General features: G+C 42.2%; 1 protein-coding gene across 2 annotated transcripts in view; it reads right to left on the bottom strand.

Moving 5' to 3' along the window:
- Positions 1–139: 139 nt before the first annotated feature.
- Positions 140–21,267, bottom strand: part of NUP93 (nucleoporin 93) — an 80,210-nt gene continuing 59,082 nt past the window's right edge. For both annotated transcript variants that reach the window (XM_083851902.1, XM_083851901.1), the window contains exons 7-22: positions 19,856–19,945; positions 18,345–18,484; positions 15,968–16,100; positions 14,857–15,014; positions 14,121–14,286; positions 13,258–13,351; positions 12,015–12,206; positions 11,665–11,791; positions 11,488–11,560; positions 11,116–11,160; positions 9,774–9,890; positions 9,009–9,127; positions 6,967–7,084; positions 6,508–6,591; positions 5,276–5,404; positions 140–371 (exon numbers count right to left, since the gene is read on the bottom strand). In XM_083851902.1, coding sequence (XP_083708028.1) covers positions 261–371; positions 5,276–5,404; positions 6,508–6,591; positions 6,967–7,084; positions 9,009–9,127; positions 9,774–9,890; positions 11,116–11,160; positions 11,488–11,560; positions 11,665–11,791; positions 12,015–12,206; positions 13,258–13,351; positions 14,121–14,286; positions 14,857–15,014; positions 15,968–16,100; positions 18,345–18,484; positions 19,856–19,945 — 1,896 coding nt within the window. In that variant the 3' untranslated portion in view covers positions 140–260. The remainder of the gene's footprint in view (positions 372–5,275; positions 5,405–6,507; positions 6,592–6,966; positions 7,085–9,008; positions 9,128–9,773; positions 9,891–11,115; positions 11,161–11,487; positions 11,561–11,664; positions 11,792–12,014; positions 12,207–13,257; positions 13,352–14,120; positions 14,287–14,856; positions 15,015–15,967; positions 16,101–18,344; positions 18,485–19,855; positions 19,946–21,267) is intronic.

Here is a 21,267-nt window from a genome sequence, read left to right as displayed (position 1 = left end):
TGCAGAACTGACTTCTCTCTGCACGGCCTGCTTACTCACCGAGAATGATTTTCTAAATATAAACCAATTTAAAACAAAATTAATAAAAACGTAAAAACACAAAAAAAAAATCAGTGAAAATGAAAATGTCAAAAACAAATAGAAATCAAAGAAATTTATTTCCATCAACAAAAATACAGAATACAAAATGGCACTGGTCCCACCCCTGAACGCACTAACGAGAGGCACAGGTTGCTGCAACCCTAGGAAAAGCTGCTCTGCTAGTTCATAAGGACCTCCATTTGCACCAGTCTTGCATTTGTGTCTCCAGATGTTCTGTAAGGGATCATTCCAGCAAACGTTATCAGTGCACGAGCTTGAGATCGAAGTTGCTAGAATAGAAAAATAAAGTACAGTTACTGTAGTATCTAAAACACCCTACAACACCATGAAAGCTGAGTTAGACACGAGTTAAGCACTTGCCTTTTCAAACAAGCAAGTATAATGTTTATACTCAGAACTGCTCTCTGGGTAATATAACTCCACACTGGGATGGAAATCTAATTTGTTTCCCTTTCCAACCATTATAAGCATGGTGAGTCGCCGACTCGCTTAAAAAATGCCCATTTATTTAAAATTACCCAAGAAAAAAATGTTTTCAAGTATCTGGAGCATCACTGTACCGCAATCATCTTCAATCTCTGCACGAAACGGTCCATCCCTGGGCAACACGATTCTTTCCCACTTGGCAAAATAACAATAAAAGGAGGACCCTGCTGAAATGCTGCATTACCACCCTCAAAGCACAAGCACTAGAAACAAGCTGGCAGTGCTACGCGCACCTTGAGATCTCCGGCCTCACCTACAACATACTGACAGCTCTTCAACCTGTGGAGGTTTGGCTAGAGTAACCAAAACGTCTTCTTGTGCACCCAGGAGGCTATGTCGCAGGTGGAATTCAGGATTTTTTTTCCCCATTTTTTTCCCCACTAATAGATTAAAGGGAAAAATCAATCCAACAGCTGGCAGGCATCAGAAAGATACAGAAACTCTGAATTTTTATGGCAGACCGTGTAGACTGTTTTGTTTGCTTGCAGTGTTTTCCTTCTTAAATATTAGACAGCTCTGAATTACTCTCCTGGAAGATCCTACTGCTCAAATCCTCCCTCAATCTGCTGACTGAAGGGAACACCGAAGCAACGCTGGTTGTTGTGGGCACGCAGGCAGTGAATCTGACAGCAGGGACTGACAAACCGAGGAGTGAGTGAAGCCCGTTACGTGGCCGGGAACAGTAACAAACACCAGCTCTGATATCCATCTGGGCAATTCTACCCCGTCTTCAGTGTGCTGTTAAACCAGTTGGTTACCCAGCGGCAACTGATGAGCTTTGTAAGCTGATAACAGGAAAAGCTGGGTTGCTCACCCGATAGGATTGTTTCAAGACGCTGGCTAAACGCTGCTGATTCAGCTGAGCAAAAAACCTTCAGCTTTATGCACGGGGTAGGGAAGTCAGTTTTATTTAGCACTGAGACACAGCCATTTCATTTCGTGTTTCCACTACTAAGCTGTCTGAAAGAGAGCTATGACTGTCTGCAAAGCCCCAGGGCCTGGCAGAAATACAGGGCAGAGCTCCTACCTCGGGTCGTATTCCTGTCTGGCCAAGGACAAATACCTGGAGCTGCACAGAGCAGGGCAGCGTAGCACTCCTCCCTTCACATGCTGCAGCTGAGGAGTGGCAGAAGGCAGAACAGCACAGCAGGAGCCTCGTGAACAAGAAGCAGGATGGAGTCTGACCCCATTGCTCCAAGCTTCCAGGGCGGTTTCCAGAGCTGCTACCACCCAGTTAACACCAAGGTACTGCCTGCTTAACAAGGTGCCTTAAAAATCAGTTTCAGTGATGGTCAACGTTTCTCTTTTACTGCTTCCAAATGGGCTACACAGAGTTGTGTACATCACTTGTAACCTGCCGTGTTTCGGGGGACATCAAAATAGCTGGTGGGTGAATAAAGCACATCGAGTTGTCTGGCTCTTAATTAAATCTTAAGAGGCAAAACTTCTCACTGTGACTAAAAAGGCTCAGGAGCAGCGTGAATTACTGTTCCCTTTACCTTTTTGGTAGCAATGATGTTGGAGCCAGTCTATTTTTAAAAGTCAAAACAAGAGGAGGGTTTGCAAGCAGCAGTCCTTCAGGAAACAAGAACAGGGGTTTGCAGAGGTTAAGAGCGGCCCAGAGGTCTGCATGTTCTGGTGGCTGTAATTACTTAATGAACGTGAAAGTCACTTGTGATTTAAATTAAGACCACAAACGAACCTGAATTCCATTCCTTTCATGACCTAATTTTGCCACCCAGATAACGCCCTTGGGCTGCTGCAGGGGGCTAGTCACCCCGGACCAGGCGGGGGAGCTCAGGCACTGCTGTCACACACTGGTGGCATCTGGGTCACGGCTGGCAGCGACAGCTTCCAGCACCGCAGTCCGGGCTCGCTGCAATCTTTGCCTGAAATCTGACAAAGTGGATCAGGCCAAGTGGGACAGGACTTTGCTCCCTCATTCCCTAAGCTAATTAATGTGTGAATGTGTGTATATGTATATATATGCGTATGTGTGCGTCAATATATAGCACATATACATATATATGTATAAAAGACTCAAAACATAGCATAGGTAATTTCTTTGTGAAAAAAAGATTAATAAAAACTCAGCTCTGAGTCCAAACTTGCTGATTTCTAAATACAGCACATTTTATCTTTGAAATTGAATAGGAGATGTTTTAGCAGAGAGCTTTACCGGGTCACAGAGCTCTAGAGGTACTTCTCCCTCTCCATCCTGCCCCTGCTGTTGGGTCCACACGGTTCCTGCAAAACTCCCTCTGCTCCCTGCCTGTCACAGCAGGGTCCCACTTCGGGCAGTCAGCAGAGCAGTGCTGGGCACCGGAGGGCAAATTTAAGAGCTGAATGTTCCTACGCGGGGGGACTCTGCTCCCTGCTATGTGAAACAAGCCTCAGACTTGGAACAGCTACTACCTCGTGTTTTCAAGTTCCTCTGATGAATCTCTCTGCTCGGTTTGAATCTCTCTGCTCGGATGGATGTAGAGAAAGCCTAGGGATTTCAAAGACCTGCTCGAGGAAAGGTGCTTTTTTTGCTTGCACTGTCTACTGGGCAATGCACTGAGACCGTTAAAGCTTCTGGAAGACCACACAGTGTTAGTGACTTCCCCCCAAATTTCCTTCCTTGCAGAGAAAGGAAAAGCTGCCTTTTCCCCAGGGAAGTTCAAAAGAAGAAACTTGCCGAGCACAGCCTGCAGAAGCTTGTATCTGCCATCTCTGCTCAGCTGAATGGGGAAGGTTTTGCTGAAGGACCACCTCCCCATGTTCGAAATGCCCTCATTTCTTCCCACCTCTACATCCCCCAGCTGTTTCCCAGGCAGGGAAACTGGCACGATCTAGCTTCCCACTCCCACATTGTCAGAGGAGATTCAGCAGGGTAAGACAACAGGGGAGCATGCCTTAAAGCTATCCTTAGCCTACCTTCCATGTGTCCCTGCCCGATATTTTTCTGCGCATGCAAACCAGGCAGCTGGGAGCTTCAAGCCTATAGATTTTTTTCCAGCTAATCCTACACCAGAAGATTCATGCTCCCTTCTGACATTATAATCACTCAACTATTTCTCTTATCACATCCCTGACTACAGAGGCAGCGGGCACTTGTACCCTCTGATGGTTAAGCACTGCTTTTATTGTGTTCTGCAGCCAGAGATCCACGAGTCAGACTCAGTGTCCTCTACCACAAGCGATGCCCTACTGCTACGAGATCCCACCGCAAGGCCAGCAGCTTGATTAACAAAACTTCATGCCTGAAGAAGAAAACTTTCGAGGGTGTTGAGCTCGATAAATCAGCTGTCATGCTACTCACACTGAGATGACACCTGACAGGGTAACACCCAAACAGAGGTGGTAGATGTTTCTACGTAAGGCACAACACTGCAATCACAAAACTGAAATAAAAGGCTCACTTGAAAAGCAAGGAGCTCAGGCTGTTTGCTCAGAGCCATCCTTGTGAACCCACAGAGCAGGTAATAGACTGCATTAGCCTGGACTCACAACAGAATTTAAGGTGGGGAGAAGCCTAAGCAGCATGCATCCTTCTCCTATTTTGCCAGTCTAGAGTCCAAGTGCAGTTGCAAGGCAGGATCCTGTAACTCACACACGGGCTGTACCCCAAAGACAAAAGCTGCATCGTTAACTCCAAACTTTCATTTTCTACTGCAATTTAAAAATGCTACAAAGACTTTCACCAATATTGAAATTCAGAGGTGAAAGGCACTTTTGCAGATGTCTGAAGCCTGGATAAAAATCTGGCCGATGCCCAAGTTGTTTTTCATTCTCAAATAGAAGCTGATACATAATTCCTGATCTATAGGACAGGATGAGTGCTTTGGCCTTGATTTTTAAGTGCCTATGACAGCTTTAATATAGTAAGAGCTATGAGACCAAAACCCACGGCAGCTAAGCTGAGCACATTTTTGCTTTAGGGAGTATTTACAGGTGAGTGCCCACACACCAGTCTGTGTCCTTTAAGTGGTGTTATTAAGAGATCCCCATTTCGTGGCTGAAGGTGCAGCCTTCCATCCGTGGATGCAGGAAATGCTTCAGCAGCAAGTCTAGCAGTTAAGTCCAACCCAACTTTGTCAGCCGTTTAAACCAGACAGCCAGACCAAGCACCTCAGCACCTGAAAGCTGCCCGCACTGCTGCAAAGACAGGAGAACGACACTGGCAAACCACTACAGCCATCCACCAAGTGAATATATCTGAAGGTCTTGGTGTGTTGCCCATGGAAATTTGAAATGTCTTTGAAAATGTCTGCCTGTGCCATTATGGAAGCAAGCCAGGGAGAGGACTGAAGTGCCCTTCCCCGAGAAATAAGTTTTGCACGAAGAGGGCACTAACTCAAATGACAGAGGTGGAAATCTGGTTCTTGAAAATCAGCTCAAGTTTAAATCTCTTCACATCTGTTAATTACTGAAGATCCCACCGAGAAGCAAAGGGAATGCTTATTTCTTCTTGCTAGGATATATATTGTTATATATTGTTAGTTAGCTCTGTGCCATTTAGAGCATTACCCTTTCTTTACACAAAGGTGAAGTTACAAGAGACTGGCCTCAGGACAAGTAACTGAAAAGGCTAGTTGATTGAAACCAAAGACTGTTAGAGGTGCCCAGATAAAGCCCAATCCCTTGAAAGTCAGGGGAAAAGAAAGTAGGAAAACTTGTCAGACAGCGAGGATTACAATCTTACCGAATCTCTGTCTTCCATTACGCGCTGGGGTCTGGCAGGAGTGGCAGGGCTTGTGCCTTTCATCCGCTTATACTGGGTGAACAAAATATTCATGGTTGCAAGCAGGACCTCGGATAAATTGTGCCTGATCTACACAAAGGAGAGGAAAAAAGAAGATGTATTGCAATGAAGAGCAGGTTGACAGAATCATTAGCACTGCTCAATGACATCAGGAAAAGAAGCAATGAGAGTTGTGGCTGATAATTCCTTATGTAACAGTCATACATTTAATGGTTACCCCTACCAGGACTGCATGACCTGGCAAAAAATGTTATCCATAGTCTTGGGACAGGCATGCATAACAGCTGCATCTTCATGTTGGGCAGCAACAGTCCAGATAAAACCCAAAACACTTGAATACACACACAAGAACACCCAAACACTCAAATACAAACAAGCGCTGTCTAAGAGAAGTTCCTAAAAAGAAGTTCCACCTTCCAGTTAAAACAGTCCAAGAGCAGTAATAGACTTCCACTTAGGTTGTAGATGTACACTCAGAACAGTCGCGGTGAAAGGCTTTGTTTTCTGGTAAATAGCTAAGGAAATGTAATGCCGAGGAAAGAAAAAACCTGATGCCATCAGCTGTACTAAGAGGATAATTTCCCAAGTTTTCCAGGAGCATACTGCGTATTCAATTTACAGCCCAAGGATTGCACAGCATGCCAGAAAACAAGTCCTGCTCACAATCACTGGTGCATGATTCATTGCTACACATAAGCAAACTAACAGAACTGAGAGCAAATCTTTACTTTTGCACAGTTGCTCTGTCTTAGGCTGCTGTTCATTTGCCTGACACTCCTCCATTCATTTCCCAGGTGACACTAACTGGTAGAGTAGCTTCTTTCAATTTAGTGCGATGCACAATAAATGAGGTTTGGAGAGCAGAGGCAATTATTAGTATTAGAACCCAGGTGTTGTTCCACAGAGATGAATCTAACTAAGCAAGTTCAAAACTATTCAGATCTACAGACTCCTTCTGCAAAGTGGAGAAGAGATTTCTGAGCATGGTTTGTAGTGCTCCAAAGAGCAGTGTTACAGAGAAAGAGCAGCAATCCAAGAGTCTACTTGCATGAATACAAAATAATTCCATCCTATTTCCCTTTAAAGAATAAGAATGATGAGATTAAACAGTTTTAACATCCTTTTAACAAGGAAAAGTATTTTGGAAGCTAAAAACAAGAGACACTACTTACTTCGTCACTGAAATTCCGGAAGGCTGCAACTCTCTCCTCCACGCAATCTTGGCTAAGAGGTACAAGCTTTAGGCGTTCGATAATCTTCAAAAAGAAAAGCACAAATCAGGGTAGACAATCAATGCTCTATATATTCTATACTAGTAAAGTACGTTTTTGAAGTGTTAATGAAATGCTCCCAATTCCATTCAAGAGAATCAGTTCATTGTTATTTACAGGTTTATGCCCTGACTTTGCTGAGGAGGAGAAATATTTTGTTCAAGGATTAGAAAATATTTCCAGAAAGATCTTCCCGATTATCGAGCAACAAGAAAGAAGCACATTTTTAAATTCCTATAGCATTGCAGCACCTTCTAACTCATTAAATGTAATTTTTTATTTTAAGTGGTGTTATGAGACATCCTGGGTTTTCAAGGGCATTAGTAAGGCTGCACTTCAAACAGAACTCTTGAAACTTACATCAAAGGCCCTGTCAATGTGACCGGCATGATATTCATCAAAAAACATGATTAAGTCTAGCAGAAGGTAGAACGTGGAGTCAATGGATTTCTTTGCACTTATCCCCTGAGCTTTGTACCTGAAAGAAAATGTTTTACAATTTTATTGTGCAAAATGGCAACCACTTATAAGCATGCACTTGCAATTCTTTGAAGCAGAGACATCAAGCACAAGGACGGAAGGCATCTAACAAAGGACAACTTCAGTTTTTCTTAACCAAGAGGCAGAATTTTCACAGGTTTTGGCTTTTCTTAAAAATCCTTTTAGTCGCTTTTAATTTTCCATCAAATCCAGCATTTGTCTCCTTTTCAATGTTTACACTTTCCATATTCATGGAGAAAACAGTGACAGAAACTCGGGCCCTACAAGGCAAGTGCTGAACAAGGCTGTTTAACACGCTGGTTTACAGCAGACAATTCAGCAGCACAACCGCCTGCTTCAGGCAAAAAGCTAAGAAATGGATTAGATGCTTCCGCATGCTCTCTCTCTAGTTACACTTGCCAGAAGATGACTTGGAGAGCTGTCTGATTGCTCTTCTAACAGCACAAGCAGCTCAGAAAGAAGCTCCTTCCTCAAAGTAATAGTAAGGGTGGTCAAATGCATGGCACACACCAGCCTCGGCTGCTGCAGGAGGAAGCCAGATGCCCCCTCAGCCTTTTCTGTTGGGCATCTTCCCTGCTCCTTCAAAACACCACAAGAACGCGCAGAGAGCTCAGCGCCCAGAGGTGCTGACTGCAGCACAGCTCATGGAGAAAGGCCCCAGTTACCCCGATGAGCTAATCAGGACTGTTCTGGCTTTGGAATCAATAAGGTTTGCTGCTGTAAAGTGGCATTAATATTTGGTGCTCTCACACAGATCAAAGCAAGTACCAAAACAAAGCCCATTACAGCCTCTGCTGAAGCTTAAACTCAAACCATAGGTTTAATTCTCCTTAATGTTTGCTGGAGCATGAGGCTCTTGCTAAGTCAATACGGCACCAATTTTCGCTCTGTTTCCAGCCTAGCTAAAGGAAAGAAAGGCTGACTGAAGGAGTGGACTGGCAAATGTCACTTGTCAAAAGAAGAAGGGCAAAGGCGCCTGGCTGAAATCAATACATTCTTCTATTTGTCTTTGCAACTTCGGAGTGCCTGCAAGCTTGCTTGGTTTATTTTTATTCACGAAAACATTTCAGGAAAAAGCAGCAAGACATTTCTCACAGGCACCTAGATCTTGCCCTAGTAAAATATAGGAATTGTCCGTGGCAATCACTGTGACAAGATGCATCAAAAGAAGATGATTAAAAAAGTCCCAAAGCTATTTTGCAATTATTACCTTTCAGAAGCAGAGAAGCAGCTTACTCCTAACTTCTAGCTGCTAATGAATCTTGAGCACTGATGTCTCTTAAGCGCGTAGCCTAATTAACACACTGACACTGCAGATGATATTCCTTTTGGTCACTTCCACATCTTGTTCTTTTTTAAGCACTGCACTTTTCTAAGTAACAGGTTGTGGAAATGAGGTCTGTTTATGATAGTCACATACACGCTCAACTTAAATGTCCCCTTTTTATCTTGCAAGCAGTTCATTAAAGCAGCAGCAAAACAAAGTTTTCCAACAGCCCAACTCCCTGCTTTGCTGTTACAACTCAGAATTACTGGGTTTGTAGCACTCTCCTAATACTGTTTCCAACTATGGAATTGTGTGCAATGAATCTGCAACTTTTGCTTATGATACTTTGTTTTTAAAATCACCTAAAATACTTAATTCATTTTATTTAGTGCTCCTTAATAGACTCTATCTGCCAGGTAGCAATCCTGTAAATATTTTTTCCTTATTCACCTACAGATAAAGCTTCTTGACATGTTTACCCAGCCTGCCTCTGAAGACTACCTTCCTGGTTTCAGTACTGCAAACCATTGCAAGCAGGACAGGGTAAATTGTCATCTTTTTTGTCTTCCTGAATACCTTGCTGCAGATACGAGCCTTAGGCTGACTCGGGTCGGGTCCTGACCCCTTGTCTTACCTCTCTGCAATCGAATGGGCCATGTTCTTCAGCCGCTCTTTGTTCGACTGGGGAGTGCTGATCTGAGGAACGATGGGGCTGAGAAGCTTGTTCATCAGTTCTAAAACTTTGTCGGGGTTCTGTTGAGGTTAAGGTTGCACACAAGTAAAAGGAACATGACAGGATGTTAAAGTCACTGAAAAAGCAGAAAGGTTATATCCAGTGGTGCCCTGTGCATCCTCAGAGATGTCTCCCTCCCACAAAGAGTCAACATCACTTTAGCTGTAAACAACGTAATGCTGTTAGCTCATGTGAAATAGTACTGAAAAAAGAACCATACAGCATTTAATTTCCCCTCCCAAGACACTGGCTATTGCTGTAACCCCCCTTTTTTTTTCAAATATATTTCAAAAGGAAACAGGAACTCATTACAAAGCCCAGCTATTTTAGAGTTCAGTTCACTACCAGTTCAATTGGAAGAGTACACCCCAGGTAAGTCACTTTACTAGCCAGGGTAACATCATGCACAGGGCAACCAGTACAATAGATGACACTGATCAAGAACCCGGGGTGTCCTAAATCAGAATGGCTTCGAGAACAACCTATCCACGTTTTCTCAAAGAAACCCTCTTTAAGCAGAAAAAGGCTCTGCTCAAACTGCACAAATAGTCTACTGGAATAAGGTAAATCAATGAGATTACGTTTAACCTCCTAATCATAGGGAATGTGTTCGAAAAAAATGGTGAACCAAGTACTTATTTAAGGCACCACATAGAAGATAGTTACCTTTGCAAGGTCATATAGTTTTGCAGCTTCTTCAAACAATCCTTTATTTTCTGCTGCAGAAGCCACTTTGTTAATGATAGGTTTTGTGTCACTATTAAACTTGTCTATCACTCCCGGCTACAGAGATGAGACAAAATGAAAGAAGAATAGAGAAGAGAAATCAGAATGCTTAAAATTCCTTAATATTCTGTCAAGTGTATTTCAAGACAATGAATATTTTAGATGTTGGATTATAACTAGAATGGCCTGTACATTTCCATGGGAACGAGCAAAAGGACATTGTTAAAAATAGAAGGAGCTCTTGTGAGACTTTCTCCAAAGGGGTCAGCATTGAGACATTTGCAGTTTCTACGTTATTCAAAATGACCCAGACAACAGGTCAAATGATATATTATTTTAATTTGCTGATGACATATTACAGGGAAGAAGAAAATATGGAAACCTTCTGCATATAACATGCCAGAATCTCCAGGGTTGCTGTTTGTGTATATTGACTTGATAGATTGCAAGTTAGATTTTACACTGACAAAAGAAAGTGTCACAAGAACTTTAAATGAAACAATAAACAAGTATAATAGAAGAGATGAAAAAGGCAATAATATCTGGAAAGGAGTTTACCGTACTTAAGGATGTAAAAGTAAGATTATCAAGAAGAATTTATTTTAAAACTGTGATTGCTAAATTCTGGTTTCATACTAAAGAAACACAAGAATACAATTACGTTTAAAATGAATTGATTAAAATCAAGCAAACAGGACTCATCACCAACACTATAATCTAAAAAATTATATGTCTTGGAAAGAACAGTGAAATGAAAAATAATTGGTGAAGATTACTGAGTTAACCTAATGTGTGCAATCCCATGGCTTTTAAACCAACAGAACAAAAACATGCAAAAGAAACCCCTGCCAGAAGTCACTTTTTTTTTTTTTTTACTTTTGATAGTGGCAATGATTGCAGCATGAGCCGTAACCTTAAGTTTTAACTGATTTTGGAGTCTGCTTGATGTATGAAGCAGAATAAGTTGCCGCAGTGCACAGTAAAACTTCACTGATTATCCAAAATGTTCTATTATTTGCATGCACTCTCCTCTTTACAGGCAAAACCTTAAGGCTTCCTTTATCTTCTAACCATGTAAGCAGTGATGTAACCTGTGACAGCAGGTCATGGATTATTCTATAAAAGGATACGATACTTGAAAAAAAACAGTATTTATTCAAACACGGCAATAATTTGACTGGTGAAAAATGAAGAAAAGCTGGATAATCTCATAACTACTTCGGAAATCACATGTGATTTGTACTTTTTAGTATTAAAATAGACACGTCAATTATTAACTCACCTTTCTACTACCATCATTTTCCAGCTTTCCAAGAATCATGTCGAACTATATCCACAGAGATGTAAAGTAGCAAAAAAGAAAACAAAAATAGAGAGATGAATTGCATATATTTCACAACGTATTTACTAAGTACAAAAATGCAGTTGTGGGTGAATGAAAGACAGGGACTGATGTCAAAATTAGTATTTGTATGTAAGTAACACAAAAAGACCTGATTAAGTATTTTAAACATACTACCATTGCTATCATCTCCCCCTCAGCTAGGTCTGCATCAGGCAAAAGGAATAAACAAAAGCTGTCTTGCCTAAGGAAGTGTTCAATCAAGAAATGAATTTCAATTTAAGTGAGAAAGTACAACACGGACCAACATACCTCTCTGCTTTCGATTACTAGTTCGCTAACACAACGCAAGAACATATTCTCTCCTTGGCTGTCCTTCTCGTTCCTACAAAACAAACGGGAGGAGGGAGGAATTTTTACAAGGACTTCCCAGATAATAACTAAGTAGCATCGCTAGAAGAAAAATGAGAGAGAAATACAGGCTCCTACCTGAGAAAGTAAAAATACTGCAGGGCTTCTCTTGGATCCGTTGATTCAAATTTCCGGGTGTAAAGCATCAGAAGCCGCACAAAATTGAGACGCCTAACAGCGGGAGGGTCACCAACCTCATGGCTTACTGCAACGTCAGAAACATCACAATTGGAGTAGGTAATGCCAGCAAATGTTGCTCTGATCTTCATCTCAACTTACGTCAGAGACAAAATCCAGAGCTCTAATGCAACTAAAACGATTAACTTTTAGGACATTGTGCTGATAAATGTTGTTTGGTCAGTTACATAGAGCTGCGGTGTCTACAGGGGCTCAAAAATATTCCATTATTGTAAACGTGCAGGACTTACATAGCTGTGCGCTCTGCCCAGAAGATTTCAGGAGCAATTTTAACTCAAACAGGACCAAAGCAACATGAACAGCATGACAACGCAAACGCTCTGTCCGAAATAGAAAAGCAATCGCAGCTTCGAACTGTGCTGTCAAGAACAATACTTGGAAGTAGAGGAAAGGCTGGTGGTTCACTGCAAAATGTGATTCACCTGAGGAAACAAATACACACGCACAGAGCTAGTGAAAATGGTTTCACAATCAGATCGCTGACACGGGATGCTTCTTGTCACAATGTATGTTTATTCAGTGACAACAGAAATAAACACACTAGACAAAACTGAATACCTAATCACACATCAGTGGCCTATTTATAACTGTTCCTCTGCAAATATATCCTCAAAGACAAGCCATAAAAACATTCAGGAAATGAAAGAATAAAGTTACTCAAAAAAGTTCCTTCTTTTCTTTCTTTTCAGACAGCCATCAAGTCTGACTGCAACAGATTCTCTATTGGCCACAACTTTATGTCTTCATTTATGTGTATGCCAAGCAGACCAAATAATGTTATAAACCTGGATTTTCCTACTCAATGACACCAATAGTAGCTTATTATATTTCTTTTCCATTCTTTATCTGGGTGTAAGTCAAGCTGCAAACTACAAAGGTGTAGAGAATCAAATTGTGTATGTTTCTGATGGTCCAAATGACCCATGTTTCATTGATCAAAAGATGGTGATGCACAAAGATACTCTCTTGGGCCATGGTTGTTCCTAAAACTTTCCAAAGTGTAAAGAACTGTGATTTGGATCCCTTGCAGATTACAAACGATAATTTAAGGGAAACAATGAACAATGGATGTATGCAGAGAAAAGCTTTGGAAAGACATGCCTGCATTAGGTAATCAACGCTGTTCTCTTCTGTATTTTAAAACCTGGAAGCTTTGCTAGAAGACCTTCGCATATATATGGTGAAGGAAAGCAAGCCGTAATTTATAATGGATACAGCCCAAACAACAGTAGCGTTGTTTATCTATGAATATTCACCCTCTGGAGTGCTGAGAACACACAGAATTCTTTCATCATGTCTTACTGAAATCTGCCATTCCTCTAGGGAAAATCGCTGCTCATGAACACTCTAAAGATGCCTGTGACGGAGAGCTAGAGGCTTTATGTGCAGTCCAGGGTTTGTGTAATAACAATTGGAAAGTGCCCTAAGGAGAAAAGCAGAACCTCAGTGGCACATCTCTTTGGGGTTTCTTACCATAGTCCTCTAGCAGCTGCTTCTGGAACTGTGATAATGTTAATCGGTCTTGTGGAGAGCTTGCACCATCGTCATCAAAACACACTTGGTTCAGCTAAAAACATCCAAAAAAAAAACCAACATGTTTCCACTTCACCTTGCACAAGGGATGCATTGAGAAGATATTTGTTCCAACTGAAGCCATGTCAGGTTTTGACCAACTGATTATAAATTACTAGTCACAGCAGCAGGTCCATCTGTTGCTGGGAAGCAAAGTTCTCTAACACAGTAGCAGCGGAAATACATGCAGATACAACCCAAGGGTCCTTTTGCTTCCGTTCATTCCAAACTTGAATACAGGGACTCGGAATACCCACTGATAATTAAAATTGTTTTCCCCCCAGTCTTAAATATATCATTTTATTCCCTCTCTTCAGTAGGTACTGACCAGTATTCATTGTGCCTCCAAAACTCTAAGAACTTTGCCTATTGGAGACAAGGACATTGTCTTCCTATCAATTGACACTGACATTTCAGCCATAATCCATCCAGAAAGGAAAATTCACAATGGATCCTCACTGTAGCAAGCTAACGCTAGTTGTAAAAAGAGCTGATGAAGATCAGTGTGAAATAAAGAACACACCACTTCCAGAAAAGAAGTATCCCCAGGTTAGCACCTGGATAGTACAGAGGGTAAGAGTAGCCCAAGGACTCGAGTTCCCAGCCCTTCACTATCTGCAGGCCAAGTCACATATATTATAGTGGTGAGAAAATGGACCTGGAATTAAGGGAGGTTCGCAGAGCTGACATGTAGCATCATACAGACTTGTTCTTAAAAAAGAAAAGCAAACAAAACAAACAACAACCCCAACATCCACACTTACTTTTAGCCAAAGATAATCTTCCGTTTTATCAGCAACTTCACTCTGGTTATCTGTAATGTCACAACGGCCAATAATACAATAAACAGCCCTCTTGTACGGGTCAGTGTTGTTCCTCAGAGCTCGTCTGTAATGGAGACGAAGCTTATTTTCTGTGGCAGCAGATAATCTAAGGGAAAAAATTGAAGGAAAAATACAAGGGATTTAGGAGAAGATATAAAACCCACTGCCCTCTGTCTGAGGAGATCTGGACAGAAACCAATATAAAAAGCTGCATATTCACAGCAAAAGCATACTGGAAGATGTTTCTTGCACTATTTACAATTGTAGGTAAAACTATCATTTGCTAATTTAATTGTCTAATTAAAATTATGAGGATCATCTTCAAATGCCCATTGCAAGAAAAATCAGAGGACAATCACTTTTGGAGGGCATTAATATTGTGGTAGGTGAGATATTGTCTAACCCTCTGCAATTTCAACATTTCAGAGAATGTTAGTTTTGAAACACACACTTTACATTTTTTCAGACAATTCTTTCACTGTGAAGATTTCTAGACATCAAAGCCAAAAAACTAAAATATGCACACTTTTAACATGTAATTTAGGTAGGTAATAAAAACACCAGGAAGCTATCACCACCAGAAGAGACTTGAGTCTTTTATGGAACTACCAAGACACTATTTCACTGCTCCACAGAAATTTCTACCCCTTGAAGATCTTGCTAAGTTTCCAGTTACCTTCTATCTTTACTGTGCATGTATTCCTGAAACCAGGTTTTAAACTCTCCCAGCTGGTGCTGTGCCCGTTTCACCACATGCATGGCCGCATTCAGATCTCCGCAGCGCATGCAGTAGTAGATCAGTGCCCAGACAGGATGGCCTTCCACCTCACCGTCCTGAAAATGAAAGATAATTTAAAAAAAGCAGCCCATTTGAATTATTATTTGCCCAGCTTATATTTCTGCCCTTATACCCATACACCAATTTGGGTAAAAATTCTGTTTGTGGTACAGGAGTCAGAGATCGTGAGGTTTAAGTTCAGTGAAAGCTGCGCACATTCTAGCAGCAAAGGAAGGGATTCTCTTCTGCTTGCCCAGATTTCAGCTCTGGATGAGGATCTGGTAATCCTCTAACTAGCATTCAGATATCCTCTCCACCCAGGAAGTCTATTTGGATTAGGCAACTGAGGTATTCAAAACATGTGTAGTGAAACAGAAGAATACCAGACTAATTGTATACCAGCAGGTAAGCAAAGGACAGCTAGTCTCAATTATGTTATTTCTAATGTTACACATTTATTATTCAACTTGTAATTTTTCTGTCTAGTCTGCTTATTTGCCTTGTTGATTTTGTAGGTGCGCAGCTGTGCACTTTCTAGAAGATAAACAGGATTTTATTCAGATTCCTAAATAAACGGCTACAATTCAGATTAATGCATTACATATTTTGTCATCAACAACGCCTGTCACCATCTTATAAGTGGAAAAAATAGAAAAAAGCCAAGCAGGGAGAGTATGTTTCTGCTTTTCTGAAACACCACAACAGAGTTTAATACTTGCTTGTTCCTTTTTAAAAAGACCACCATAAGAAACCACAATTCCTGGAATTTAAAATTCTCAAATTACTGAGCACCGCCATACATCTGGGGCTAGCTCTGAACGCAGTCAAACTGATTTTATCTATCTTCCATTTTCCTAACAGAAAATTCTAGAAAAGGAGTAAGAGTCCTCTGCTTTGAGAACTGTTTAAACAACAGCAGACCATCAGAGGCTGCACGAGTTTCCTGGCTGTGCTGGAACAAGCAGATGTGTTGTTGTTTTAGCCCAAGTGCTGAAGGTGGTGGACGTACCTGGAGACCAGGGACAGGCGCAGGCAGTTTGATGTTCAGGTAACTGCGGACCAGCTGGTAGGTCCCTGGAACTCCACCCAGCTGAGCCTGGTGCAGGTTTCCAAAGACAGTCATGAAGGTGTAATTTTTGTAACTGAAAAGCAAAATAAAGGCATGCAAACAGACCGAAATTTACTTGCTAGAAAAAACATCCATTGCTTTTTGAATCCACCAGAATCAGCAATTTAAAGCAAATTACCGTGATGTTTCAAACATTATCATTACAGCAAAACGAGGCAAAAACTTCTGTTGATTTAGGAAGATGCTTGTATTCAGCAGTCTCAAGAGAAACCACATTTGGAGCCTGTGGTATACTGCTCCAGGTTCAACTCTATTATGAGGTTCCTCTCATTAGGTTCTCTCAGAAATAAGTTAAACTCAGTCATGTAGCTGCCAAAAAAACTTTCCATGCTACTGCTTTTCCAGTCAGTGCCATCACAAAATAACACTTAAAAACACTGCAGTTGTGTTTCTCCTCTTCCCTGCCCTGTGGAGGAAGCAAACCTTGGGGCCATGGACCTATCTGAGGGAAATCATCGAGAAAGAGAATTTAAGAGACTGGTAACGGCAAGTTTCAGAATGCTTTCTAGGAGTCAAAGCCTTTAATCAATGTAGGTCAATTTAACAAATATTGAATATTTGAATATTGAATATTTAACAAATATTGAATATTTCTTAAATATTTGTTTAGAAGCAGGAGTCTCAAAAGTCTGCATGCTGAAGGAATACCTATACAAGTTGCAGCAATAATTTTGAAGTTTCCCCCCCCACACAGCACAAAACACACTAGTGCATGTACAGTATTTCCTACTTTGGCTCCTAGCTACAGACCACTGAACTATTAGACTAAAAAACCCTATGCCTAACGTAAGCAAACATGAGCACACCTTTGTAACTAATATTATGGCTGAGTTAAGCCCAAGCTCCTCAGGGTTTAAGATCACACCTGCTCCAACGGAACTGATGCAAGGCCAGCTGTCAGCGGTGTTAGATCTCCTCCCCTTACACGTGAGGGACCACAGAAGCATGCAAACACCCCAGAATCAGCGTTTGCTTTGCCATTTAGCCAATTCCTGCTAGGAAGAAATAAAAAGCTACAATGCAAGGCACGCAGGTTTAAAAAGAGATCAAGTCTGAAGAGCTCAGCTTCTGCCCCGGGAGGATTCGGGGTGGGAACTCTATGTAACCGCATGCCTAATTTCAGCTAGCTTTTAACGTGACTGTGACAACTTAGCAAGTTGGCTATTTGGCAAATTGGGTTAAGAGTCTAACTGGCTCATCACGCAATGCTGTGACTGAAGAACTGGGAACAGAAGACTTCTGATGCGTCAAGTTTCTCTGTGCGCAGACAGGCATACCGCCAGCACCCCTGGGTGATGACGAGCACTGATGAGGAGCTGCAACCAACCGTTAGGGGCAAAGAGGCTGCGCCAGGAGGAGAAAACATCTCTTCCCAGTGTGCCCTGTCAGAGCGCAGCGCTTTCAGAGCTCAGATGGTGGAACTGTACCTGTAACAAATGCCCACGCACTACACTGCATCTATTGTTTGCTTTCCACTGCTGAACTATCCTGCTAGCGTTACATTGGCAGCTATTTGGTAAGAGACTGCAACATCCAGGTTTGTGGGCACACGTGCAGGGAGCAGCTAATACTGCCAACAGGGGGATTCAGCCTTGGCTTTCTCTCTGCAGCCTGTCTGCTCCGTGGCCTGCAACTCTGCAAGCACTTTCCTGGTCAACGAGCTTAGATCCCCGGAATAGTTGCTGCTGCAGACAGTAAGCCTCTTTCCAGAGTCTGAAAATCATTGCTAGATGTCTCAGCTACAGCCCCTTGAAATGTTACAAAAAACTTTCAGGGCAGAAATGGCACGATCAGAACTTGACTCATTGCACCAGATTTGCTCCCAGTGCTGTCCTCATTTCTACCCAGCACCAGCTCCTGACAGGTAATCAGCAATCAGAAAGGGAGTATGGAAAATGAGAAATTTGTTGTAGAGGGGGAACAGATCTCTTTCTACAACTGAAAAATCTTCACATATCACTGTGACAGATACAAAATCTTTAAAGGCAACACTGAAGAAAGAATAAAAGATCTTTTTGTCTTCTCAACAAGCTCCCAGTGGATTCAAGGCCTTTTCAGTTAAAACAGTTTTTAACTAAAACAATTTTATACTCAAGTGGCTGCTCTAAGCCCCTTAGAACATAAAAGACAGGCAACAGACACTTCTTGTGAGCAGCACGAATTAACTGACTTGTTAATATGCTTGTGTGTATTCACAAGTCATTCTGGCTTATTAGGGAAACTTATCAGACTGTGTTATCCAAAGCATTCGCCTTACCTTTGTTCGAGGTAGTGCAGAGCCTGCCTCACGAAGTCCATGCGCACCTCCAAGTTGGTCCGGACCTTCAAGACGTCGCTAGCAGAAACCAGGCGAATGTTGATCATTTGTTTCACCATGGCCCACAAGTCAGAGAGGTTCTGTGAACAAACCGTTCCACGCAACAGTGATTAGCACAAAGGTGAACAACCCTGTTTTGAGCTACGTGGTGTTTTGATGCTAAAGCAGAAGTATAAAGACATACTGCAGGGGAGTAATTTCAGTCAGTTTAGATTTACAGTGGAGACACTGGATGCAATCCTGAAGGTAAGCCCCTTCTGTTCTGCAGAATACAGATTTCACAGGCTTCTCTGCCTAATGCTTGTGTAAGGAGATGGCTATAAATATTTTACCTGCAGTTTTCAGCCAGTACTAAAGATTTCCCAGACTAGGCTGGATATTAGGTGCTCGGCTTCCTTCCCCGTTTCCGGCTCATATATCCCACTCAAAAATACCACATCAGCTTTTCACGTAAGTGATTGCTCTGGAAAGTCATTGGAAAGCTGTGCAATCAGCTGTGATGTGAAATGTCTAAAGGACTTAGACAAAGACTCAATTACAAAAAGAGGCTGAAAACAATCCAGGTCTGCTCATTCCCAAGGATGAGATCGTATCAGTACCTACAGGACTAGAGTATCCCCGCTGAAACGGCAAAACACTGACAAGTAACAGCACTGTTAGCTTCAGCAAGGGCAGCTGTTTGATCACGGTGCTTCAAAGCAGCAAGAATATTGAAACTCACCTTGCTGTCCCTAGCAAAGCGAACAGAGCTGTTCAAAGCAAAGAAGCACATCTGTAATTTAGAGCCGACCCGAGCATTTGCCTCTCAGATTCTGAACAGCTTTTTGCTCTCTCCATTTGCAGTCTTTTCACGACATGACCCTTCTGCAGTATTTTCCCCCAGGCATTTCTAAAAGGTGGCCAGGTTTGTGTGCTTGTTTTTTTGGGGTGGATCAAGGCAACACAATCAAAGGAAAAGGGGGCAAAAAAGAAAAGCAGATAGACCATCGATTTAAAGTTAACCTTGCAGACTTTGGCTGGCTTTACACCTTGCTGTCGGACCCTACTCCAGTCCTAGTGGAGACTGATTGAAGACCCTTCACCTACAGCTAAATATGTTCAAAGGACATTAGGAGATCACATTTTGGAAACAGAACTCAGTAGAACCCATTTAAAATGGAAAGCATTTTTTTTTCCTCTGACAGCTCATCACTCATGACAAGACACTACAATGAAACCAGGCTCTTCTCTTCCCCATTTTGTTAAGAAATTTTCATCATGACCACGTTCATCACTGGTGGGCCCTGCTGGACTAGAGAAGATTTCAGTGTTGGCTCTGTGTTTTCTGTGGAGCCACGTAATTTATTTATTTTTTTGGCAATATCAGTATTTTTCCACCAATGTCAGCAGGCTGTTAATCACAGCTGAAAACAGCTTAAATACATTTCCTCGTGTTAACTTATTGGCAGTACCTTATCATCCAACTCTACAACAGCAGCACAAAGGTCCGCCAGGTTAGGCCGCAGATGTCCGTTCACTATCTTCTCGTTATAAATATAAATCTGAAACACATTGAAAGCAAGTTTTAACAACACATACCACTCTCCTTCCCCCTCCCCAGCCACGGCAGCAGAATCTGACCCAGATTTCAAGAACTGTCCCCAGCAGGTCCCTTCTGCCTCCCTCCCACGTTAGCTGGTTGTCAGTCTGCACGGAGGAGGAAGGGACAATGGCACAAACCTCCACAATACCCCAAAGCCTGCCTGAAGGCCAGAAGCAATCCACTAGCTGTTCAGGGGTTCTGCACAGCAAAGCACTGCACTGAATGCCACGCTAGACTAATTGGAGCTAATTGTTGGAGGACAAAGATTCAAGAAGAGACGTGACAACTGAATGGCAGTGATATTCCCCTACACAGCAGCCTGATATAACAGAAACAGAATTTTACTGTTTTCTGCTGCAGGAATTCAGGGAACTGTGACACAAGATGAGAACAGAAACCTGGTCCTTTAAAACCTACTCCTAAACTTACCCCTTGCACCGTTTTAATGTAAATCTTGGTCTCCGTTTACCTACTGGGATTGTTTATTCTATTCTCATCCCAGCTCCCTTTGAAAATAATCATTCCCAATACCAGAAAGGCACTGCTGTCATACTTTGAGTCCTTTCTTCTTGCAAACACTGCTGCTTCAATGTTTCCAGCATGCAAACAAGACGTGGAGCTCAGGATCGAAAACAAAATTTAGCATCAGTGAAACCACATACACAGACACCCTTGTGTTTCTGGGAAATAGTTTAAGTTATCCATGAAGAATAATTATTCCAGTGTAATTAAAACATTTCACGGATGATGGTGACCTGCAACAGCACGGACTCCCAAGGTCTCCCAGCTACCCGCTGACAGGCACAAGAGCAGCTTTGAAACCCAGATTTTCTTGCATTCGAGCAGGGTGCAGGTGAGAACAGCTCGGCCAGGGCAGCTTCTCCAGAGGGCAGGCAGTGGCTGCAAGAACCGTGCTGCAGGCAGAAACCAGCACTAGCACTGCTAGAAAAGTTGAGTTTTCCACATCCACAAAACATCCGGGAGCAATGCTGATAGCCTGAAAGCACGGGTGCAATCATACCACTTGAAAGACCCTTAGATGCGGGATTACACTCGAGATGGAACAAATTAATGCACTAATAATAACCACTAAATCAAATACACACTTGATCAGCACAACCATGCACCTTATTTTGTGATTCATTTCCTCAGTTACCATAACTGAACGCAGACACAGAAAAACAGATGCACAAGCTGCTATCGAGCTCAGCAAAGGCTGAGCCAAGGCACACAATAACAGTAATTGTGTGCAAATTAGGCAGCGCTTTGTCTATGTGCTTC

This window comes from Anser anser, assembly GCF_964211835.1.
Source record: "Anser anser genome assembly, chromosome: 11".
Classification (NCBI taxonomy): domain Eukaryota; kingdom Metazoa; phylum Chordata; class Aves; order Anseriformes; family Anatidae; genus Anser; species Anser anser.
This window is presented reverse-complemented; position numbering and strand designations above follow the sequence as displayed.